The 25,814-nt window shown below is 43.8% G+C and overlaps 1 protein-coding gene across 21 annotated transcripts in view; it reads right to left on the bottom strand.

The window, feature by feature from the left end:
- Positions 1 to 25,814, bottom strand: part of LOC115547485 (zinc finger protein 883) — a 110,878-nt gene that overhangs the window by 73,242 nt on the left and 11,822 nt on the right. For 5 of the 21 annotated variants that reach the window (XM_030361739.1, XM_030361733.1, XM_030361738.1 and 2 more), the window contains 6 exons: positions 23,748 to 24,019; positions 23,502 to 23,568; positions 4,179 to 4,450; positions 3,933 to 3,999; positions 2,943 to 3,184; positions 2,697 to 2,763 (listed from right to left, as the gene is read on the bottom strand). The exons of 2 other annotated variants lie outside the window; for them this stretch is intronic. In XM_030361739.1, the coding sequence (XP_030217599.1) occupies positions 2,697 to 2,763; positions 2,943 to 3,184; positions 3,933 to 3,999; positions 4,179 to 4,450; positions 23,502 to 23,568; positions 23,748 to 24,019 (987 nt within the window). Of the gene's footprint in view, positions 1 to 2,696; positions 2,764 to 2,942; positions 3,185 to 3,932; positions 4,000 to 4,178; positions 4,451 to 5,421; positions 5,582 to 7,822; positions 8,350 to 23,501; positions 23,569 to 23,747; positions 24,020 to 24,741; positions 24,902 to 25,392; positions 25,722 to 25,814 lie in introns of those variants that run through there. 14 more of the 21 variants (XM_030361749.1, XM_030361748.1, XM_030361750.1 and 11 more) reach the window with 12 other exon arrangements.

Raw genomic sequence — 25,814 nt, 5'->3', positions numbered from 1 at the left:
GCCACAAGTACTGCTGCTGCTGCTGCTTCTGGGCATCGTCGTCCTCCTCATCGTCTTCGCTGTCGTCGCTGTCGTCTGCGTGCGCCTGGCTCAGCCCCTCCCTCAGCTTGCGACAGTGCTTGCACATCAACCTCTCGGTCAGTAGGGTGTAGTGGAAGTTGGTGCTGCACACTTGCCTGGCAAAGCTGCCGTACCCTTTCTTCTCCAGATAGTACTCTGGCGGTGCGGGGCAGTTGGTGTTGGGGCAGCGGATCAATGCCTTCATCACGCCGACCGGGCGCCAGAAGAAGGCAGGGGTGGTGAAGAAAGAGAGCATGTTTGGCACAGCTCCCTTGACGGCCATAGGAGGAGGTGGCGGATGGAACTCCATCTTCTCCTTCAACACCTTCCTCTCGGCCATCACACCCCTCTTGTTCTTGTAACTGGACGCCCTCTCGAACAGCCCGTAGGTCTCATTGATCTTCAGCCACGTGATGTTTGCAGGGGATATACCAGTGGCTTGGGCGGATAGAGGCGGATGCTCCCAGAACTTCTGCCAGCCCTCCAGCTTGACGGCACCGGGTTCCGAGGTCTCTCGGAGGGACGAGGGCCCGGTGGGCCTGTCGTCCTGGCACACAGAGCTGTCTAGTTCTCCCCAGGTGGTCAGCTGAGTAGTGACCGACGCTTCGGACTCATCCAGAACACTCTCTGAAGAGGACAACACCACAAAAATGTATCAACTGCATTGCTCGATACATACTGATGAATTACACGTGATACAAACACGAGTCCTAGCAGGTAGATTTGAGTACATACTCAGTTGATCCAGGTCGTTTTCCTGCTTTCTTGCAAGCAATGTGTATTACTAACTAGGGGTCTAACGGTACACGTATTTGTACCGAACCGTCACGGTCCGGGCACTTCGGTGCGGTTACAGAGGTGTACCGCGGTACGTAAATGTGGCATACATAGCGTTAATATGGCGAATGTAAAGCCTTGTTTTGTGATGCAGAATTTAAAACTTGAAGTCGGAGTTCCACCCGGACCGTTTAGCCGAGGTATACTACTTTTTTTTCTGTCGTATCACACATGTAGTCCGGTAACTTATCAACCCCAGTGTCCTCGGTTGCTAAGCGACGTCAACGGCTTTGGCAGACTAATTCTCTGCTGATCAACACTACGAATGCTGGTAACAAATAAATTGTAAAAAGACACACTGTGAAGTAGGGCTGAACGATTTATCGTTTTCTGATCGAAATCGCGATTTCAGACAACGCGATCTCGGGATCGCCAAAGGCACGGTTTTTTCGGTTTTTTTTGTAACGTAACAGCCAATCAGCGTTCAACCGTCAAACTCAGTGCAGTTCAGTCCGGGGTGAACTGCAGCATGGAGGAGAAAGTGAATGTTGCCGTTTGCGACTCCCGGAGCTCTATATAATAGTATCGTAATATAATATTTGTATATATAATATCACGGGCAAAAGCTCTGTGCACCGCCGGACGGCCGTGGGGAGCTCTCATAGGGATTGGGCTTCTCGGGGTTTGTTTACCGGAGTTGCTATGTTTCCGGTCTTGTGTGTTCCAACGGTTTATTAGGTAGGCCTATCTAATAAATCTCTGTCTATTCAATACTTCATTCACTGCCTCTTCCGTGGTCATTACAATATTATGAATAGACTGCGTTGGGTTCTCTGACGTCTCTCTCTTTGTTGTTATACTCTAATGCACGAATTAACTAAAAGAGCCATCTTTGACTGTCTTAAAAAGTAGTAGTACTTTTCTAAGTTAAGACAGTCAAAGATGGCTCTTTTAGTTCATTTGTAACAACTGCAATTGGTCAAGGACTTTAGTTTACATTTATGTTTCTTAATAAATACATTTAAAATAAATTCTTAACTTTAGTTTTCATTCTTACATTAGAGTAATGGCATGTAATGTTTTAATGGTATGATGTCATGTTTGTAAATATTACTGTACATAATGAATATTGCACTGAAGCTTGATTTGAAGAAAATCGTGAAGAAAATCGAAATCGCAATATCTGCCAGAAAAATCGCAATGCAATCTTTTCCTGAAATCGTTCAGCCCTACTGTGAAGTTATTTTTTTGACGTGTCTAGTTCACCGTCATGCAGGCTGTGTTCAGTAAAATAAATAAATAAATAGCGATCTTTTTTCGGCGCATGTAGGTATATCTGCCTAAGCCCACGTTGAAATAATTTTGATGTTGAATGTGAATTGCGCAGTTGTTGAAATAAACAGATTGATTTCATAAAAATCATAAAAGCCTCTCCCTGTGTCATTGTGTGTCCGAGGTGCGTGCGTGGGGGGGGGGGGTTCTTGATTGACCGATGTTCGAATATTATTCTCAGCGAATATTGAATAGTATTTTTGCCAGAAACGCAGATCCCTAGCACACGCATTTGAAAAGGCACCATCCAGGTGTTACCATCACCAAGATGTGGAAGAAAAAAAACGAACAGCTCAGGACACTATTTATATAACAACCCCTGTCTGGGAATTCAGAAATGCAAATGCCATAACCAAGTTTATTGTGTTTTCATTGCTGCTGATCTACGGCCATTCTCCGTTGTTGACGAACAAGCAGTTTTTATTTTTATTTCCTGCTTAACAATGAACCGTACCGTACCGTGACTTAAAAACCGAGGTACGTACCGAACCGGGACTTTCGTTTACCATTACACCCCTATTACTAACCTCCAGCGTGCATGCCTCCATCAATATCCTCTTCTTCCTTTATTGAAATGGTGTCTGGGGTCTGCTGCTTTCCACATGAAGAAGGAAACACACACAAGACATATTCTTTCATTAGCACAGAATAGTTGTCAATCCCCGCCAACGACACATTGAATCAAAAAGGTGGGTGTTTTCTATGGGTGTGTGCTGGAGTTGTAGCAGAGGAAGCCTCTCTTTTGGATGGTGAATGAGAAGATGATTTCCAACCTGCACCGTCAGCTCCTCGCGGTGGTCTGCAGACAGCGAGTTCAAGGTCTCCAGTTTAGACGCGGTGAAGAGTGCGTCATTGCCGTCCAGCGCCAGTGGGCCCTCCCCTTTTCCATAGACGTTCAGGATCCGCAGCTCCCCTTTGTGACCCGACATGTGGGAGGAGCCAGGAGCGTCCACATGCAGACTATCCAAGGCGGCACTGTGCTGTGTGCTGCAGTCTCCAAAGTCATCGCAGTCTTCTGCAAAGGGAAAAAAAGATAATGGAATTGTGTTAATTCATTATTTGCATAAAGGGATACAGTATGTTTCCCTTTGAGACATAGCACTGCTACTTCTCCCCCTTTCAAAGATGTGGGGAGGTCATGAAGACACAACCAAGGCTATCTGTTTTTACTATCACCTGTTTTACCAATACTGTAGTTATATTGGGAATCAGAGCTGTTTTCAGCTTTCCTGACACCTGTCTGCCATGAAGAAGATGTAAATCGTTCTACTATAAACTGTATAAGTAGTCCTTGTGTTTTAGTAGGGCTTTGGTCATGATGCGCTTCCAAAGAGGACCAGGCTTTTCAGCGTCGGTAGATTTGAGTACATTCTCAGTTGATCCAGGTCGTTATCCTGCTTTCTTGCAAGCAATGTGGCTAAGGCCTAAAAAAAAATTTTGTTTGGTTCCGGTTTCCGACCGACCCTGTCAATTTATGTGCGACCCAAATTATTTTATGAGCTTTATAAAAAAAAAAAAAAAAAAAAAAAAGATTTTTTTTTTTTTTTTTTTGATGCAAACTATAATTACGTTCTGGTACAGCACCTCTTCATTCTGTACAAGGATGAGCGAATTTTCTCGTTTTTAAATGAAAACAACCTACCTATCATTCGCTGCCGCTGGAAAAAATAAAATAAAAAAATAAAATAAATTCCCTACCTACCCATGTCCTCAACTGACCACCAACAGGAACCAAACTTTTTTTTTTTTTAGGCCCAACTAACCTAGAGCGGGCATGCCTCCATCAATATCCTCTTCATCTTTGATTGAAATGGTGTCTGGGGTCTGCTGCTTTCCACATGAAGAAGGAAACACAAACAAGACATATTCTTTCATCAGCACAGAATAGTTTTCAATCCCCGCTAACGACACATTGAATCATAAAGGTGTTTGCTTTCTATGGGTGTGTGTTGGAGTTGTAGCAGAGGAAGTTTCTCTTTTGGATGGTGAATGAGAAGATGATTTCCAACCTGCCCAGTCAGCTCCTCGCGGTGGACCAGCTGCTCGCCGCGCTCCAGGCTCTTGACCACGCTGTGGTCTGCAGACAGAGAGTTCAGGGCCTCCAGTTCAGACACGAGTGTGTCATGGCCATCCAGCGCCAGTGGGCCCTCCCCTTTTCCATAGACGTTCAGGATCCTCAGCTCCTCGCTGTGACTGGACAGGTGGGAGGAGCCAGGGGCGTAAAGACTCTCTGAGGTGGCGTCGCGTTGTGTGCTGCAGTCTCCAAAGTCACCGCAGTCTTCTACAAAGTGAGGTTTCAATACATTATTTGCAGAAAAAAGGAGACAGTGTGCATTTATACACGTGAAATAAACTATTAAAATGCATGTAAAATTGACACAGAGGGATCAAAATGTGTACTAGTGCAGACACAGATTCAGAGTTTGGGAGCCCCCCTCCCTCAACTCAAAGCTCAAGTGTGACCAGGTGGAGGACACTGAACGAACACCAGAGCATAATGATACGAGCACAACGTGTCATTCCCTGTGAGCTGTTTCCATCTTCGATATGCAACTACCAAGTTTGACACATGTTTCATCAGAGCTCTGATCATGATGCTATTCAAAAGAGCATCAGGCTTTTTTGCGCAGGCAGAATCTAGCAGTCAGCCTAGAATCTATGGGTGCTGTAAGATGAGTGGAATTTCCAACCGCCCTGTGTTTTTGGCCTACCCTAAGCGAAGGGTAGCCGAGCCTTCCGGGAACAGTTGGCTAATTTCAGATACGGCAGCTTTTGCAAGTACGTCCATTATGGACGAAAGCTGTTCTTCCAAAGTTTGGGCCGCAAGGTGACATGTTTATTAACATATTTTACTCTGTTGTGGATAAAACCCACAATCGAATACTGTAACAAAATACGAGAGGTCGCAATGGACTAGGTTTTAAAGATTAACATGCCTTCCCCAAACCTTTCGGTTTGAGTCCCCAAATCAGCCATCTGAGGCTTTACCTGAACAGCTTAGATAAAAGAGATTCATGTTAATAGTTGTTCACCATTACGTATTCATTGGTAACAACACATGCAGTATCTAATGCAACCCAGTACACAATATCATTTTCTAATATTATGAATTTCATAATTTTCAATGCTTGCTGTCTGAAAAGTGTAAATTGCAAAATAGTAAACATGGAGAAAATGAAAAATGTTGACATGTCATCCTTATTTGTGATTGTATATGGCATGTATGGTGAATGCTAGATATAAGCTAACTACCTAATGAACGATGGAAACATCGTATGTTGCACTGAGATCCACGATGGACCACTACTGGCTCAGGGTCCATCGTAGAGGTGTCTCCATCTCCATCATCTTCAGGCTCTGAAGTGGTAGTTGCACCCGCCGCATCATTGCTTGCAGCAATCTCCCCCAAAATCTGAAGACATATCACAATCACAACTTAAAAAAATGCATGTATTATTTAAAAGACTGTTAGCCTAGCAGCTAATATCGAAATCTTTTCAATGCAGTCCGATATATCAGCTGCATTTCCTCGCATGTGCCGTGTTGATACCAACATTCAAAGAAAACCAAGGCAACTCCGATGTAACTTCAAGAAAACTAATATTGTGAAGCATTACTTTGATGCGTTTTGAAAAAGATCATGTTATTAGCACAATAAAATAAGTGTCAGGAGGCTCATGTGCAGCCTCGTGGGGCTAACCTAACAATAGTAGCTAAGCTTACGGGAGCTAGCCGTGCTCTCCTGCCTTCATGGTGCCAACTACACTATCATCATTACAGTCAACAAAAGTGTTGCCAAGACTTATCCATTATAACGTCAAGAATGCATTTGGAAAATGTACATGCAGGGCAGCTAAATTTCGATGCAAACTGTTACTCTTACTTAAGGTGACCAGATTTCTGAACTGAAAATCGGGGACATTTTCAATGCGGCGGTGAAAAATCCTTACATATTATCATTATGAAATAAAAAATGGGGACAAGTACTTTTTCATTTATTTTAACCAGCTTAGTGGGCGAAAAGTTAGGAAAATTCTGTGGGCCAGTGACTGACAGGGGCCCTGAAAAAATATTAGAACATTAGTTATGTTAATAAAAAAACATCATTAATGGATTTTAATGGAAAATCAAATTTATAATTAAACAAACACTATCAGTATGCAGAATGTTTCCTTCATGTCTTCACAGTGTTATATTATCACAACTCAATGTCATATTGTAAAGTTAGTATCGGACAATAAGATAATTGAAGCCTTCACAGGTAGAGGTGTGGTTACAGAAACTGCACATGGTTGGCGTTGCCTGTGTGTGTGTGATGGTGGGACCCAGTGTGATATCTTTTAATGGGGCCCAACATCCCTGGTGGCGCCCCTGCAAAAGGTTAATACATCAAAATATCAGCACCCACAAATATCATGTATCAGTAGTGCACAGCAGTGTCAAAAACACAAATATAGAATAATACATGAGAAAAAAATCTCTCTTCCAAAGTTAAGTGTCATGTGCAAAGACAGCTGCCAGACCAGTAGCTAGTAAATATCATCAAGATGTAATTAGTAATAATTACCAAGTCAAAACATATAAAAAGATGTAATACTCTCGTCTGTTCTCTTCTCCTTCAATGCTTTTCTTTTCTTCACCCTTCTTTCTTCTCTCCTTAGCTTCCCTCTGTTGTTTACTTCTATATTTCTGCCTTTCCATACTATTCTCCTGCTCTTTTCATCTTCTCTCCTTCACTCTGTTGATTACTTATTTATTTATTATCCCTTTACTAAAAACATTGACATAAAACAGTGACTCAGGGCATCAGCTAATCAAATGGTCTGCATTTATAACTACTACAGTCATTGGTTACCCACACAGCCCGACAAAAAAAACAGCAGCCTAACACACACAACTATCAACCATTGACTGATTATTAATTAATTTATTATTGATAAATAATGTCATCATTATTATTATTTTAACAGTCTCAGGTCCCTATGCCTACAGGAAAATCATATGCTACCAAAGCAGTCTTCCACCTCCCCCTCTTCCAAAACAGAGCCACATACAATGTCATCACCTGGTAATCTCATGCTAACGTTAACATTACAGCTTCACTAATGACCGATATGAAAACATTGTCACGTTCACTGACTTTTATAACGTTACGTTAGGTCTTCAGTTCAGATAAACAATCATACTTATTTTAACGTTACCACTTCTCACACACACACACACACACACACACACACACACACACACACACACACACACACACACACACACACACACACACACACACACACACACACACACACACACACACAAGTCTACTGCCAATTCACACAAAATAAATAAGTTCATACACAACATACCATTTATGAGACCGCTGATCTTCTCTTTTTCCTTTTTGCCGCCTCTAGATTGTTGTTGTTGATGCTGCTGCGTCTGGTCGTACGTCCTGATAACGTCTGTACGTCATACGACGTCTTCTCTGGTGCTGCGTTAAATTACTACCGTAATAACTGGTGTTTGAGTCTGCGCGCATTTTTCCCCCATTCACCGTCAAAATCGGGGACATTTCCGGGGACAGCTTTGACCGGGGACAGATCACCGAAAACGGGGACTGTCCCCGGAAATCGGGGACGTCTAGTCACCTTACTCTTACTGTCCAAAGCTCCCGTTTTCGGCGAGCGGATTCTCTGCTAGTGCTAGACTCACTTCCGCCAGATATTGCTGGTAGACCTGCATGCACAGATGGAACAGCTCCATTTGCCAGCCTAACCCACTCTGTTCGTCGAAATCCCAGGCGCGATTCCATCAGATCCCCTTGGTTGTAGCTGTCCGGTGTGAAGTGTTTTTCACACATCACCGTGTGTCTCGTCACCGAGGAGGCAGCGAAGTTGCTTCTCTTTGCCTGGACGAAACGTATCCAAGCACGGAAATGGTTGTCTTTCTTGTTTGGAAATCGGTGGACCCGATGGCCAGACAAGTTGGAGTTGTTGCATCCAAAACAAACACAACAATTAACCATTTCGACAACTCAAACCTACTCAACTACAACGATAACGACAAGCTCTTTTCTCTCTTAGCAACACTTCGACTACTAAACCAACCGACGACTGGGCGCAGCAGCGCCAATGTTGGCCTGTCGTTACGTCATAGGCGCGATCTCGAGAAAAGGGGCGGTTTTTGGGAGCCTAGCTTAGAATATCCTTGGGTGTTGTAAGATAAATGTATTCCTGTGTATTTTTTTTTTTTATTGACATTTGCATACACGATTCTGTATGAATTAAGTTATAGGCCTACAATTAACTTGAAAGTTGCCCTTTAAGGCTTATTACCACTTGCATAAGGTAACAAAAAAACCTGAAATGGTTTGGAAAGAATTCCTTAACATCCATCAGGTATCGACTTAATATTTCAAGTAACTCCGTTTACATTTAAATAATATTTTGCTATTTTCGCCTACTACATCATAAAGTGCTGTCACGTTTTTCCCGTGCCACGAAGTGCCGGAGCAGGCAGTCACTTGTTGTTTGCTACATTATCCTCTTTAGCAAACCGTCTTGAATCAAACATTTACATTGAATTACATGTCCTACAATACCATCCAATGCATAAATTGGTGACCGCATTAAATCAGAAATGTATTTGTGTTTAAGAGCGTTTAAAATCGACATTAAACGACCAACGTGGTATTAATGCAAAGAAAATACATCTCAACGTATTCACTACGGGCGCAGCCATCTTTGTTTTTTCGCGTCATCCGCTAAACCCATGTGCTGTGTTCCAATCATGGACATATTAAAGGTTCCAATGGTATGGAGGTAGATTTGTGTCTTTATTATGCAATCAAAAATAATAGGTTTGAGAGCAAAACTTTCCACACTGCAATCAAAAAATAGGTTTGAGAGCAAAACTTTCCACACTGCAATCAAAAAATTGATTTGAGAGCAAAACTATCGACACTGCAATCAAAAAATGTTTTATTGCAAGATAAATTAATGTGATAAAAAAAATATTAATGGGAATCCAAAAGTTTTGTTTGCAAACCCAAAAGTTTTGTTTGCAAATCCAAAAGTTTTGTTTGCGAATCCAAAAGTTTTGTTTGCGAATCAAAAAGCTTTGCTTGCGAATCCTAAAGTTTTGCTTGCGAATCCAAAAGCTTTGCTTGCTGTTGAGCTGAATCTGGGGGGGCGGGACCTACGCCGAAAGATGTAAGACACGTCTCTATTGGCCAGTCTCGATCGGAGTGACAGCTTGGCAACATCCACAGTTAGTAACGAGAGAGGGAGTTCTATTTCATGTAGGCTACGCCGTCTAGGCTTCGCCTTATGAGCTTGTCCCGTGCGCGCGCTTGCGCGCCCTGAATATCCCGTAGGCCTCCCTGTCAGCCGACAAGGAGACCATGGCAGAGGAGAGCAGGGCGATGTTGTTGACCGCCGCCGCGGATTGAGAGGCACAAACGAACACCCTGTCCGTCAGGCCGACAATCTGCTTCTGGAGGCGGTCGGGGGGCAGCGGCTTTTCGGATGTTGCCAAGCTGTCACTCCGATCGAGACTGGCCAATAGAGACGTGTCTTACATCTTTCGGTGTAGGTCCCGCCCACGAGATTCAGCTCAACAGCAAGCAAAGCTTTTGGATTCGCAAGCTAAACTTTAGGATTCGCAAACAAAGCTTTTTGATTCGCAAAAAAAACTTTTGGATTCGCAAACAAAACTTTTGGATTTGCAAACAAAACTTTTGGGTTTGCAAACAAAACTTTTGGATTCCCATTAATATTTTTTTTATCACATTAATTTATCTTGCAATAAAACATTTTTTGATTGCAGTGTCGATAGTTTTGCTCTCAAATCTATTTTTTGATTGCAGTGTGGAAAGTTTTGATCTCAAACCTATTATTTTTGATTGCATCGACGCCACTTCGACCTGGGCGGGACTTTACGTCCTACGTCACTCGCTATGGGTGTGCATGTGTGCGCATAGCCGTCACTCGCGATGGGTGTGCATGTGAGAAAGGTTTTGGCTTTAGTGTCTATGGGTTGGTAATAACGGTTCTGATGATTTTTCTGATGGAAAAGTGGTCCTTTATTTCCATAATCTTTGTTCAGTGAACGCATAAACCCGTTTGTTAGTTAGCAGTTAAACAAAAAGCGATCTCTTTGTTTACAGTTACCAACGACCAACTGATGATTGGGGGTTCGATTCCCTAGTGATGCAAGGTTTTTTCTTTCATTTTGGACTGCACACACATCGAGAGTGGATACTCGCACAATGTACACACATCACTGTCTTTACAATTTCTAGGCAACCGAAGTTTAAAGATTGTCAAGTGGTTAACTCTTGAATCGCATGTACTAAGACCTGATTGGTTAGTGGTCAGAGAACAACTCATTAACGCGGGGATAAGGGGTTCGATTCCTTAATGAAGCTAGCTTTTTTCTTTCATATTGGACTGGATGTTTGTATGCCATTTTGCGTAACTTGTAGTCTATGATGAAGAAATGTTACTGGGGTTAAGGTTAGGGTAACGCTAAGGGTAAGACACAAAGTGTTTTTGAAACACAATATTTCTTACAATTACAAAGTCCAAAGTTTTGATGACTCCAGTAGGAAACTTAAGATACCTAGAGAAATGCGTGAGTGCTCACAAAACATCAACAAGTCAGCAGTGTGGTACAGGGTGATCATTTCTGATATACAGTAGGCTACAAAAGCTGAAACTATTAGCCAGGAGTGGGAAAGATGCAGACGCAGACGTGGGAAGCAATAAGACGCACCAACACACAGTTTCCTGTTGCAAAATGGTTCAGAGTTTAATATAAATAGTTAGGGTTAGCTGGTATGGCGTTATCTGGTATGGCTATAGTCTAATGTTAGCTTAGTTCGTGTTTTTTCGTCATGTTAATCGCTAGTAATAGTAAGTCATTTGTAGAAATATAGCCTATCATCACAGACTGTAGGAATGTCACCCACCCTCCATCGCGTACGACACTGACGCTCGTAATCTGTAGTGCAAGGGAGTTCGTGCACAGATCCCTGAGACAAACGTCTACGCGCACACATGCAAACCCATAGAGAGTGACGTAGGACGTAAAGTCCCGCCCAGGTCGAAGTGGCGTCGATTTAGAGAGTCCCGTGTTCCAATATCCATGCTTCCATGGGTACACTTAAACGTAATACACTATCCACACTCACTAAGTGCGCTAATTTTCAGATGTCAACTGTTGTTCCAAATCGAGTACTCCGTAATGCACAAACCGGAAATTACGATTATAATAATAATCTTCGGTCTGACTTCAGTTCACCACCACACCATCTGTGTCGCAAATTCTCCTTTTCCTCCAAACCACGGTTATAAATGAGACCCCTGATCTTTACTGCCAACCGGTTTGGAGAATTTAAGCAACATACAAAGACTGACAACGTCTCTCAAAACTATTTTTGTGAAACATGAGGACAGTATAGTGATACTGCCCGCAGGGAGCACCAGAGAACTGAAACGACAGTTGTACATTACTTTCACCAACACAAACACGCACGCGCACTTCAGATCAGGGGAGGACGGCAAAAAATCACCACCCATTCTCTGACACTTTAACCGTTAACCTTGGTTCAAACATTTAACATCACACGCACACGCAGTGTATTGCAGATAATTAATGAATTCAGATGTCACAATGATCGTTTACATGGATAAGGAGTCCTACTGAATCAATTACTGCCGTTTCTATCTAACTAATGATTGTTTTTGTAAAAGTGTAACGTCGAGCCTCAGCAGCTTTCTCACTCCTTATGTGCTACTGTATAAAAGCTGGTTTTGCGGCTGCACTAATTGCTTACGGCCATACCACCCTGAACACGCCCGATCTCGTCTGATCTCGGAAGCTAAGCAGGGTCGGGGAGTTGGGTCTGTCTGTCTGCGTCCTGCAAGACGGAGGCGTAACTTGTAGTAGGAGGCGTAACTTGTAGTCGGAGGAGGCGTAACTTGCACTAGGAGGCGTAACATGTAGTCGGAGGCGTAACTTGTAGTCGGAGGCGTGTCTAGTACTTTTCTAAATCGCGGAAGTGATCTGTAGCAGTGGTGCGCGGGTGCATAAAACGCGGCATTTTGCCGCGTTTCCACTGCAGGGTGCGGAACGGATCGGATCGCAAAGGTGCGGTAGGGAGGGGGCGGTAAAGCCCAGCTCAGTTTCGAGGTTGCGTTCCACTGCCGACAGTACCCTTGGTGGTAGGCCGGATGTCGATCGCCGCGGCAGCTACGTAAACATCGTAAACAACGTCTTCCTCCCCAAGAATGCAGACGAACGTCTCCACCTCCTTGTTCGCCCAAGCAAGCTTTTTACGCGACATGTTAATTGTAAAGAATAATACCTCGAGGCTACTGTTTGTTTGTTTTTATCCCATTGTCACCCGGAAGTGACGATTCTGTCGACCAATCAACGGAGGGGGGGTGTAGCTAGAATTTCACGGGACCCTTTCAGGCGTCTGGTCTCGTTTTGGGTACCGCAACGGAGGAGTCCCGAGAATGGGGCCGGAACGGGCACGGCAAAGTCCGGGTCACGCCCACTTTTGGCAGTGGAAACGCGACCCGACCTGCACCTTTGCGATCCGATCCGTTCCGCACCCTGCAGTGGAAACACGTCATGACCGCAACTCGGACCTCAAATATTAGGCCTTATATAAAAATAATGCACCCGAACCGCTCATTTAAAAATATGCTCTTGATTAGCTTAATCTTGATATGCTCTTGATTAGATTAATCATAGCCTTACGTGAAACTGACATCCCTGAGTCACATGCATTTAAGAAAAGAAGCCTATTACAATTTTATAATGACATATAATGCATATAGCAGTTTAACGTGGGGAACCTGCTTAAGTTTAGCCTACTTTATCCCTTTATACCTTTAACAAAAAGACAGCAGATAAAGAATTAAAGAATTAAAGACAGCAGTTTAATAATTCAAATAATTTTATTGAATACATATTGAAATTGATCGCTTGCTGCATGTTTTCAAGGTCCTGCATGAGATAGAAAACAATGAATTAAACTACATATTACTGATAGAAACAAGACAAGAACAATGCCACTAACAGGAGGATAGTTATGAGAAAGCCTTCATATTATAGTGTTCACATTACAAGCCTTCATTTTATATATATTTGCCGGTCTTCAATACATGGATTTCTCATACGTCATCACTGTTGCACTGTGCAAACTCGGGGCAGAAAGAAGCAAGCAACATCTACTAGCCTGAGTATTAAGTGATTGTTCAGTGTGCATCTCAAACGTGTGCATCTCAAATGTGGCAGGTCGTAAAGTAATGTAAGCATAGCTAGCACCTTAGAAACCAGCTTTCATCTTAAAGTCAAATAATTAGATAGACAAAGCCTCAAATATCCAAAAGGTATGTTTGGGGATATGTTGAGGGTGTGTCTGCAAGCCTTCCTGGGTATAGACGGGGGATTAGGCTAACCACAATTAATAAACAATACATTTAAACTGGGCTTTCTGATAGTCATTCTAGAATGGTATAGGACTTTCTGCCCCGGATTGGCGTGCCCAGGCGCAAAATCTGCTCAAAGCCTGAGGCCCCGTCCACACGAAGCCGAAACGGGCGAAACCGTTACGGTTTCGATCTATCCGGTTTCGAAGTATCTCCGTAAAGACGAAGCCAAGCGAAATCGGATAGTTCTGTAGAAACGCTGTAGTAAACATTCCAGGCCCATAAGGGGCGCTGCTTCTGGTACACAAATCCAGAAGAAGAAGAGGCGAGCATGCGCATAAAGGCTGCCCCCCGAACCACTAACAACACACCCAAACAGCTCTTCTACGATGGCGAACTAGATTCTCAATAAATAATGGCTTAGCAACCCAACAAGGGAAATGATATGCTGCAGAACGATTACAAGCTTGTAGTCCGCCATCATCTTTTTTGTTGTGATTTCTGAGACTCCGCGGGCTTAAGAGCCATTGGCTAGGAGGTCGAGGGGTGGGGCGATGACGTCATGGTTTGCGGTTTCAGTCGGTTTCAGGCGTCCACACGAAACCAAAACGAAACCGGATAGATTTGAAACCACCTCCGAGGGTGGTTTCAGAAGTTTGCGGTTTCGGTCAGCAGATTCGCCGGCTTCGTGTGGACGGAAGGCCGAACCGTACAAGACCTTTGCGGTTTCGCCATGAAATCGGCTTTGTGTGGACGGGGCCTGAAACAGAGACAACACAAACTTGTTTGCATTTTAAGAATCTTTTGGACTAGAAACCTTATTTGATGATAACAAAGAAAACTGACCTTGGGGTCTGGCTCTTCCACGCTCATGGCCTGATAGAATACAAAGGAATAGTTACAAAGGCAGAGTTACAACAGATGAGTTCATGTTTAAAGGTCCCATGACATGAAAATCTCACTTTGTGAGGTTTTCTATCATAAATATGAGTTCCCCTAGCCTGCCTATGGTCCCCCAGTGGCTAAAACTTGCGTTTGGTGTAAAACGAGCACTAGCTGTTCTGCTCGCCTTTGAAAAAACGGAGGCTCAAGCGCGCTGATTTGGAATGTCTGTGCTCATGACGTCATGAGGAATCTCAACTCCTCCTCTTACTCTGCCTGGCCCGCCCAGAGACGTTGGCCCGCCAATGAGACTCGACCGTGCGAGCGCCACATGTGTGTGTGTGAATACACACACTGTAACGCAAGTGTTTCTTGTCGGTTCTTTGACGTGTCTTGTATTTCCACAACGAGACTGTCGTGGGGGTTATCTGAGCCATGGTTGAGAAGGAATTGGGGGAAAGGAACTTTGGTTTGACTCGCTGAAGTACATGAACTGCGACATGCCGCCGGTTGCCGCGAGGCACCATCGCCCGGCAGCGGGCAGCCGGCAGCGCGCGGTTCAGTCGACTTCAGGTTGATGTGAAAGTGGAAGAACCAGAGACGTCGCAGAACCCGACAAAGTCGTTTGTGATTCATAATATCGTCTGGAGGCGCACACAATATGTTATAGATATCTATGTATTATATGATATTATTTAGATATAGAGCTCCAGGACTGTAACGCAAGTGTTGTACACTTCCTTGTTATTTGGATAACCGTTCTGCTGTTGGTGTGATGGCGCATAACACGTCGGACTCTCGTCTCTGGTATTTCTACAACGAGACTCGTATTGGGGGTTATCTCAGCCAAGGTTGAGAATGAATTGGGGGGAAAGAACTTTGGCTTTGACTCCCTCAAGTCAAGAACATGAACCACGACAAGGAGGAGAAAGGGATCTTTGCCGGGCAGCGCTTAGGCACCTCCGCCTCCGGCGGTGGTCCCTCAGCGGGGTTCAAGCGGGAGACATTCGCCGCCAACAATCCCTTTCTCCTCCATGTCGTGGTTCATGTTCTTGAGGGAGTCAAAGCCAAAGTTCCTTCCCCCCCAATTCATTCTCAACTTTGGCTGAGATAACCCCCAATACGAGTCTCGTTGTAGAAATACCAGAGACGAGAGTCCGACGTGTTATGCGCCATCACACCAACAGCAGAACGGTTATCCAAATAACAAGGAAGTGTACAACACTTGCGTTACAGTGTGTGTATTCACATTGATGTGGACGTTGAAGAACCAGGAACGTTGGAGAACCCAACGCGGTCGTTTGAGATTCATAATATCGGCTCACACAGCTTTTGGCCGTGATAATATATATTAGGCTATATGATATAGATATCTGTGTAGGCCATATGATAATATTTAGATATAGAGCTCCAGGACTCCCGTGTGTTCTAGAATATTTACAGAACACGGCTAAAGGCTGTGTGCGCCTCGCCATTGCGATACATCCACTGTAAACAGAGCGCATGGTACCGCACGTGGCTGCAAGCTGCTCAGGGCCACACCCCCACCCTCCTCCTTGACACGCCCACCGAAACAGCGCATTTGGGGGAAGCTCAATGTACGACTGGCTCGGAGTGGCTGTAACTCTGCACCACGGCTGAATTTCAGGAACGTCTTTGAATACTGTGTTAGTTGCCCACTAATACCTATATTAAAGAATACATAAAATAGCATGTCATGGGACCTTTAAGACCCGACTTCAATGAAGATCTCGTGTGAACCGTGATTTACAACGCTTTTTGTTTAGCGCGAAAAGAGAAAGATCTCGCGTGGACCGCGATTTAGAAAAGAACAAGTTACGCCTCCTAGTACAAGTTACGCCTCCTACTACAAGTTACGCCTCCGTCTTGCAGGACGCAGACAGATACTATTGGAGTTTTGTGATCTATAAAAAAAACAACTTGACGGGAAAATGTGCGCAGCCCTAAGCAAACTCTGACCCACCACACAGATGGTGTGGTGGTGAGCTGAAGTCAGACAGAAGAATTGTAGAGTGAGAAGAACGATCATGTTTTATCATCGCCCTTCATAAATTTAATTTCAACTCGTATCATATGTAATCAGAATAATTCTAGTCAACTGCGTTATTTCTCAGTTGTAACTCCGGAAACATCTTAGAATAGAAATAAAAAGTAATTCTCTATAATTAATCCTGTCACTCCATACTGTCCATTGACAGCGACTGCATGGAATAAAGCATCTGTCGTACATGTCTCAATAACATAATTTTTTTATCTGACACTGTAAACACATAATCAAATGTCAATTAAATCCCAAGTGTGGAAAACCAAGCCACACTCACAATCACAATCGTTGTCCGTTACTCTTGATGCTCTTCATGACAAATCAGGCATTAACAAGGGGTTATGTTGAAGAACATTTTACGTGGGTGATTACAAACTGATTATCCAAGGTGTTCTCGGTCAGTCTTATTACCGTAACCCTATAAATACAGAGGTGAACGCCGTGGTAATGCTGCACCAAGGCACTGCTGGAGGACCATGCAAACAGCAGGATTCGGAGGGAGCCGGTCTTTAGGGACCATAACGATTTATTGGTACATAAAAATATGTAACTTTATGTCAGACCACTTCTTTTTTAATTCTGGGACTGTGCGCTACTGCGCTCCTTGCTACTGACAGAGTTCATTGCTGCAGCAACATGTTGCCACTCATTCTGGTTTTTGTTGTTGGCGATCCCAATCCCGTGACCGCCGAACAAAACTACTTTTCGGGCCTCGACCTCTCCCACAAGGGTCTCCACTTCAACCTCCGAGAAAGAGCCACGAGTCAGAAAGAGTCTTTCTGCCATTGTTTCCGACAAGACATAATACTTGCATCTGAGTCTGGTTTATATGCAGATCGCATTCATGAGGTAATTTGCATTGAGTATTTATGGTTTAAAAGGGGCGTGTTCAGGGCGGAACGTGAAGCTGATTCAGCAGCGCACACTTGTAGGCACTCTGTGATTTATAAAGCAAAGATTGAATACGGTGTGCGTACGCAGGGTTTTATAAATCTGTATATTTTTTGGGGCACGCAAAACTTGGCTTTTGGGCATACGTACACGTTTAGTAACGATCCCACGCAGTTTTATAAATGAGACCGCAGGGATACTTCCATGGTCGGTAAACAATGCGACTGCTATCGCTCAGACCTCTCGCTTATGATGCTACAATGCTGTGTGTTGAATTTAGTAGAAATGTGCTCAAATATGAGTTGACATATTTTTTATTCAGTAAATATAAAATGATTTCCACCAGATATTCAGAATTATGGGTACCTGTAAGGACCAAACTCCGTGGGAGACACTTTCACTCACCTTTTGGTCTTCCATTAACAAAATGGCTTCTTCTGGAACCCCTCAAACCAACAAGAAGACCCTGAGCGAAGACATTTTAGCACAGGTAGGCTAGGGCTACTGGCTACTCTACGTGTGGTTTCCTCCAACTGCATAAGGCAAAGTGTCTCACCCACGGAGGTTGGTCCTTACAGGTAGCCGCAGTTCTGTTTAAAGTCAAAATTCTGAGTTTAAAATCAGAATTCTGACTCTAATCTCAGAGTTCGGAGAATAAAGTCTGAATCTTTTATTTTTTTGAGTGGCCCTAATCCTCTTCTTTATGATTCGCTATGAGATTCACTAGAAAATGCATTTCCTTCAGAAAATGCGATGAGATGCAAAGTGATGGTGGAAATATGCAGCTAATTTACGATATATAAAAATGTTAGATGGCTTAAATCAAGTGAAGGGATTTGAAGAGTTTAAATGGAGCAAACAATGTTAACATGCACACCATTTTTTTTAAAACACGTGGAAACAAATAAAGTGAAGTTAAACTAATCGCCAACGTGATCAAGTTTGAATACATTTGAAATAAATACAGAATAGCTAGGTCTGTGTGGTAGTAACTTGGAAAAGTATGTTATTGATCTTATTCCTTCATATCTAATTCAGGCTCACAGTCCGTTGGACTCCATTGAGTCTCAGCTTTAATATACTATATTGTGTAGATAGCATATTGTGAAAAAGATTGTTTAAGCATTGCAGTTAGCATTTACCGAAAGTGAAATCAAATATGCAGTAAGCTCCTAGCCTCTTGCAATATAGATAGGGGTTCCCCACAGACAGATGCACGATATATAACCATCATATTTCCAATCAATGAATGAGTTTAGCGCCAGTGTAACAAAAATAATGTAACCGTTTAAGCTTGACTTTGTAATTCTAGGTTAAATAGTGAGGTTATTAAGGCTCTGTCCACAATAGTTAGCTTTTGCGATAGCAACCTTGGGCTCGAGCGTCATCTAGCGTCCTCAAACTCAAGCCTCAACAGAAGTAAATGAGACCAACTGAAAATATACGAGGCTGTAATGAATTAAATTAAACTGTTAAACTGATTCTGAAAACCGTATAGAGGATATAATTTTTTGATACGTTATTTATTATTGCATTGTTTATATCTTTTTGGAGATACAATTGTGTTCATTTGTTCAATGTTTGAACGAAGAGTAATGGTTAAAGTTGACCAAGTTACGAAGTTTGAAGTAGTTGTGTGTCAGATGTCAGAGAAGAATTTGAATAGAAGCGTGCAATTCCAAGATAATCTTAACATTTTAAAATTGGAATGTAGTCTCTCACGGAAAAATTATGGAAGGAGCAGGATCTCAAAGCTTGTGGAGAATAAGAAAGATAGAATGAAACTTAAGAAAGACCAAGGTTGAGTGCTGCATGCTTGACCTAACTATAATATACAATTGTATATTGTAGGTAGCCAATTGAAAGGGAGATACTGCCCGTCTTCTATAGTTGAAAGCTTTTGTTATAGTTTGCATTTGCATTGCAACTGTAGCCACGAAGCCTGATACTGAGGCCAATCGAATTACTACTTTGTTGCGTAAATTCCTTTAACTGTCTTGCAACCAAGTCCACTCCACCCATAGTGAATTGCAATTCAACTTGATCTCTCCTCTGGACAATCCTAAAATCTCCCCAATGGTCACTCCCCCTCACCTCTGTTTCCTTTGAGTTAACCCACAATGTGAAATTGCCGATAAGAATCATGTACACCTGTTGTCTCATTGAATGCTCGGTAATTTTGCCACCTGTATCTCCTCATGATCATGCTATAAATTTAAATCAAATATTTGGTTGTCTGAAGTGTCCAAAAAAATTAATGATTCTTCATCACAGAGACATCAATTAAGTATAACAATAAAGCAGAAAGCAAAAGAAAATTTGGAAAGTGTCTATAATCACGAAGAATAAAAAAAAAAACCTACAACAGCCATTTAAAAAAAAACAGGATAGAGGTGTCAATCAAAGCATCCCGTTGCCCGTGTCAAAGCACCCCATTGCCTCTGTCCTTGAGCATGTGCAAACGCAAATTGCTAGGGTCGCAGAGGCTGGCGTTGCACCTTCAGGGCTTCTCCCCGGAGCAAGTCCTCTTGTGTCTCTTCAGGGCGGAGCACTGATTGAAGCGCTTCACACATTGGTCACACCTGTAGGGCTTCTCCCCGGAGTGTATCCTCATGTGTCTCTTCAGGCCGGAACTCTGACTGAAGCACATCACACATTGGTCACACCTATAAGGCTTCTCCCCGGAGTGTATCCTCATGTGGCTTTTCAGGTGAGAGCTCTGTCCGAAGCGCTTCACACATTGGTCACACCCATAAGACTTCACCCCGGAGTGAGTCCTCATGTGGCTCTTCAGGTCAGTGCTATGACTGAAGCGCTTCACGCACTGGTCACACCTGTAAGGCTTCTCCTTGGAGTGAACCCTCATGTGGATCTTCAGGTCAGTGCTATGACTGAAGCGCTTCACGCATTGGTCACACCTGTAGGGCTTCTCCCCGGAGTGAGTCCTTATGTGGACCTTCAGGTCGGAGCTATGACTGAAGCACTTCATGCATTGGTTACACTTGTTGGGCTTCTCCCCGGAGTGAGTCCTCATGTGGATCTTCAGGTTATAGCTCTTACTGAAGCACTTCATGCATTGGTTACACTTGTAGGGCTTCTCCCCGGAGTGAATCCTCATGTGGATCTTCAGGTTGTAGCTCTTACTGAAGCGCTTCACGCATTGGTTACACCTGTAGGGCTTCTCCCCGGAGTGAGTCCTCATGTGGCTCTTCAGGCTAGCGCTATGACCGAAGCGCATCACGCATTGATTACACTTGTAGGGCTTCTCCCCGGAGTGAGTCCTCATGTGGACCTTCAGGTTGAAGCTAAGACTGAAGCGCTTCACGCATTGGTCACACCTGTAGGGCTTCTCCCTGGAGTGAGTCCTCATGTGGATCTTCAGGTTGCCTTTCAGTTGGAAGCGCTTCTTGCATTGGTCGCACCCGTACGGCTTCTCGCCGCTGCGGGTACTCATGTTATTTTTTTCAGGAAAACCCTCAACAGACAACACACCGGGCCGGCCCTTGCCGCCTCCCCGATGCCCAGTCAGCTCCTCACGGTGGACCAGCTGCTCGCCGCTCTCCAGGCTCTTGACCACGCTGTGGTCTGCCGACAGCGAGTCCTGGGCCTCCAGTTTACACGCGGTGAAGAGTGTGTCATGGCCGTCCACCGCCAGTGGGCCCTCCCCTTTTCCATAGACGTTCAGGATCCTCAGCTCCCCTTTGTGACTTGACTTGTGGGAGGAGCCAGGGGCGTCCACATGCAGACTATCCAATGCGGCGCCGTGCTGTGTGCTGCAGTCTCCAAAGTCATCGCAGTCTTCTGCAGAGAGAAAAAAAGATAATTGAATTGTGTTAATTCATTATTTGCACGAAGGGATACAGTATGTATCCCTTTGAGACATAGCACCGCTACTTCTCCCCCTTTTAAAGAAGTGGGGAGGTCATAACGACACAACCCAGGCTATCTGTTTTTACTATCACCTGTTTTACCAATAATACTGTACTTCTATTGGGAATCAGAGCTGATCTCAACGTTCCTGAAACCTGTCCGCCACGAAGAAGATGTAAATCGTTCTACTATGAACTGTATAAGTAGTCCTTGTGTTTTAGCAGGGCTTTGGTCATGATGAGCTTTCAAAAGAGGACCAGGCTTTTCAGCGCAGGTAGATTTGAGTACATACTCAGTTGATCCAGGTCGTTTTCTTGCAAGCAATGTGTATTACTAACTCGGGGTCTAACGGTACACGTATTTGTACCGAACCGTCACGGTCCGGGCACTTCGGTGCGGTTACAGAGGTGTACTGCGGTACGTAAATGTGGCGTACATAGCGTTAATGTGGCGAATGTAAAGCCTTGTTTTGCGATGCGGAATTTATAACTTGAAGTCGGAGTTCCACCCGGACCGTTTAGCCAAAGTATACTACTTTTTTTTCTGTCGTATCACGCCGGTAACTTATCAACCCCAGCGTCCTCGGTTGCTAAGCGACGTCAACGTCTTTGGCAGACTAATTCTCTGCTGATCAACACTACGAATGCTGGTAACAAATAAATTGTAAAAAGACACACTGTGAAGTTATTTTTTTGACGTGTCTAGTTCACCGTCATGCAGGCTGTGTTCAGTAAATTAAATAAATAAATAGCGATCTGTCTTCGGCGCATGTAGGCCTATCTGCCTTAGCCCACGCTGAAATAATTTTGATGTTGAATGTTCATACAAATCATAAAAGCCTCTCCCTGTGTCATTGTGTGTCCGTGTATCCGAGGTGCGTGCGTGGGGGGGGGGGTTCTTGATTGACCGATGTTCGAATATTATTCTCAGCGAATATTGAATAGTATTTTTGCCAGAAATGCACATCCCAAGCACACGCATTTGAAAAGGCACCATCCAGGTGTTACCATCGCCGGTGCTGTGGAAGAAAAAAACGAACTGAGCAAACCCAGCTCATCAAACTGTTTATACAACAACCCCTGTCTGGGAATTCAGAAATGCAAATGCCATAACCAAGTTTATTGGTCTTTTCATTGCTGCTGATCTACGGCCATTCTCCGTTGTTGACGAACAAGCAGTTTTTTTTTTATTACCTCCTTAACAATGAACCGTACCGTACCGTGACTTAAAGACCAAGGTACGTACCGAACCGGGACTTTTGTGTACCATTACACCCCTATTACTAACCTCCAGCGGGCATGCCTCCATCCATATCCTCTTCTTCCTTGATTGAAATGGTGTCTGGGGTCTGCTGCTTTCCACATGAAGAAGGAAACACACACACAAGACATATTCTTTCATTAGCACAGAATAGTTGTCAATCCCCGCTAACGACAGATTGAATCATACAGGTGGGTGCTTTCTATGGGTGTGTGTTGGAGTTGTAGCAGAGGAAGCCTCTCTTTTGGATGGTGAATGAGAAGATGATTTCCAACCTGCACAGTCAGCTCCTCACGGTGGTCTGCAGACAGCGAGTTCAAGGTCTTCAGTTTAGACGCGGTGAAGAGTGCGTCATTGCCGTCCAGCGCCAGTGGGCCCTCCCCTTTTCCATAGACGTTCAGGATCCGCAGCTCCCCTTTGTGACCCGACATGTGGGAGGAGCCAGGAACGTCCACATGCAGACTATCCAAGGCGGCGCTGTGCTGTGTGCTGCAGTCTCCAAAGTCATCGCAGTCTTCTGCAAAGGGAAAAAAGATAATGGAATTGTGTTAATTCATTATTTGCATAAAGGGATACATTATATCTCTTTGAGACATAGCACTGCTACTTCTCCCCCTTTTAAAGATGTGGGGAGGTCATAAAGACACAACCCAGGCTATCTGTTTTTACTATCACCTGTTTTACCAATACTGTAGTTATATTGGGAATCAGAGCTGTTTTCAGCTTTCCTGACACCTGTCTGCCATGAAGAAGATGTAAATCGTTCTACTATAAACTGTATAAGTAGTCCTTGTGTTTTAGTAGGGCTTTGGTAATAATGCACTTTCAAAAGAGGACTAGGCTTTTCAGCATAAGTAGATTTGAGTACATTCTCAGTTGATCCAGGTTGTTTTCCTGCTTTCTTGCAAGCAATGCGTCTTACTAACCTAGAGCGGGCATACCTCCATCCATATCCTCCTCAACTTTGATTAAAATGGTGTCTGGGGTCTGCTGCTTTCCACATGAAGAAGGAAACACACACAAGACATATTCTTTCATTAGCACAGAATAGTAGTCAATCCCCGCTAACGACACATTGCATCATAAAGGTGGGTGCTTTCTATGGGTGTGTGTTGGAGTTGTAGCAGAGGAAGCCTCTCTTTTAGATGGTGAATGAGTAGATGATTTCCAACCTGCACAGTAAGTTCCTCACGGAGGGGCAGTTGTTTGGCGCGCTCCAGGCTCTTGACCACGCTGTGGTCTGCAGACAGAGAGTTCAGGGCCTCCAGTTCAGACACGAGTGTGTCATGGCCGTCCAGCGCCAGTGGGCCCTCCCCTTTTCCATAGACGTTCAGGATCCTCAGCTCCTCGCTGTGACTTGACAAGTGGGAGGAGCCAGGGGCATAAAGACTCTCAGAGGTGGCGTCGCGTTGTGTGCTGCAGTCTCCAAAGTCATCGCAGTCTTCTACAAAGCGATGTTTCAATACATTATTTGGAGACAGTCTGCATTTATACACGTAAAATAAACTATTAAAATGTATGCAACATTGACAGAGGGTTCAAAATGTGTACTAGGACAGACACAGATTCAGAGTTTGGAAGCCCCCCTCCCTCAACTCAAAGCTCAAGCGGTTGACCAGGTGGAGGACACTGAACGAACACCAGAGCATAATGATACGAGCACAACGTGTCATTCCCTGTAAGCTGATCAGCTAACATTCAGAGTTTTTGAATGAATTGATGTACGAGAATGATAAACCAGCTCATGTGGCATCTGTCTGGAAAGCATTCTGGGCTCTTGACTGTTTCCATCTTCGATATGCAACTACCAAGTTTGACTCGTGTTTCATCAGAGCTCTGGTTGATTTTTTTTTTAAAGATTAACATGCCTTCCTCAAACCTTTCGGTTTGAGTCCCCACATCAGCCATCTGAGGCTTTACCTGAACAGCTTAGATGAAAGAGATTCATGTTAATAGTTGTTCACCATTACGTATTCATTGGTAACAACACATGCAGTATCTAATCATGCAACCCAGTAGCCTACACAATATCATATCAATGCTTGCTGTCGGAAAAGTGTAAATGGCTAAATAGTATCCATGGAGAAAATGAAAAATGTTGACATGCCATCCTTATTTGTGATTGTATATGGCATGTATGGTGAATGCTAGATATAAGCTAACTACCTAATGAACGATGGAAACATCGTATGTTGCACTGAGATCCACGATGGACCACTACTGGCTCAGGGTCCATCGTAGAGGTGTCTCCATCTCCATCATCTTCAGGCTCTGAAGTGGTAGTTGCACCCGCCGCATCATTGATGGCAGCACTCTCCCCCACAATCTGAAAACAGACCACAATCACAACTTAAAAAAATCATGTATTATTTAAAAGACTGCTAGCCTAGCAGCTAATATTTTCAAAATGTTCAATGTAGTCCGATGCATCAGCTGCATTTCCTCGCATGTGCCCTGTTGATACCAACATTCAAAGAAAACCAAGGCAACTTTGATGTAACTTCAAGGAAACTAATATTGTAAAGCATTACTTTGATGGGTTTTCAAAAAGATCATGTTATTAGCATAATAAAATAAGTGTCAGGAGGCTCATGTGCAGCCTCGTGGGGCTAACGTAACAATAGTAGCTATAAGCTTACGGGAGCTAGCCGTGCTCTCCTGCCTTCATGATGCTAACTTCACTATCATCATTACAGTCAACAAAAGTGTTGCCAAGACTTATACATTATAACGTCAAGAATGCATTTGGAAATGTACATGCAGGGCGAATACATTTCGATGCAACATATTTTATAGCATAGGTATTGTAAGACTTACTGTACAAAGCTCCCGTTTTCGGCGAGCGGATTCTCTGCTAGTGCTAGACTCACTCCCGCCAGATGTTGCTGGTAGACCTGCATGCACAGAAGGAACAGCTCCATTTGCCAGCCTAATCGACTCTCTTCGTCGAAATCCAGGGCGCAATTCCATCAGATCCCCTTGGTTGTAGCTGTCCGGTGTGAAGTGTTTTTCACACAACACCGTGTGTCTCGTCACCGAGGAGGCAGCAAAGTTGCTTCTTTGCCTGGACGAAACGTATCCAAGCACGGAAATGGTTGTCTTTCTTGTTTGGAAATCGGTGGACCTGATGGCCAGACAAGTTGGAGCTGTTGCATCCAAAACAAACACAACAATTAACCATTTTGACAACTCAAACTTACTCAACTACAACGATAACGACAAGCTCTTTTCTCTCTTAC

Source organism: Gadus morhua, chromosome 7 (genome assembly GCF_902167405.1).
Source record: "Gadus morhua chromosome 7, gadMor3.0, whole genome shotgun sequence".
NCBI classification, from domain to species: domain Eukaryota; kingdom Metazoa; phylum Chordata; class Actinopteri; order Gadiformes; family Gadidae; genus Gadus; species Gadus morhua.
Note: the sequence above shows the minus strand (reverse complement) of the source record. Positions and strands in the feature narration are given on the sequence as shown.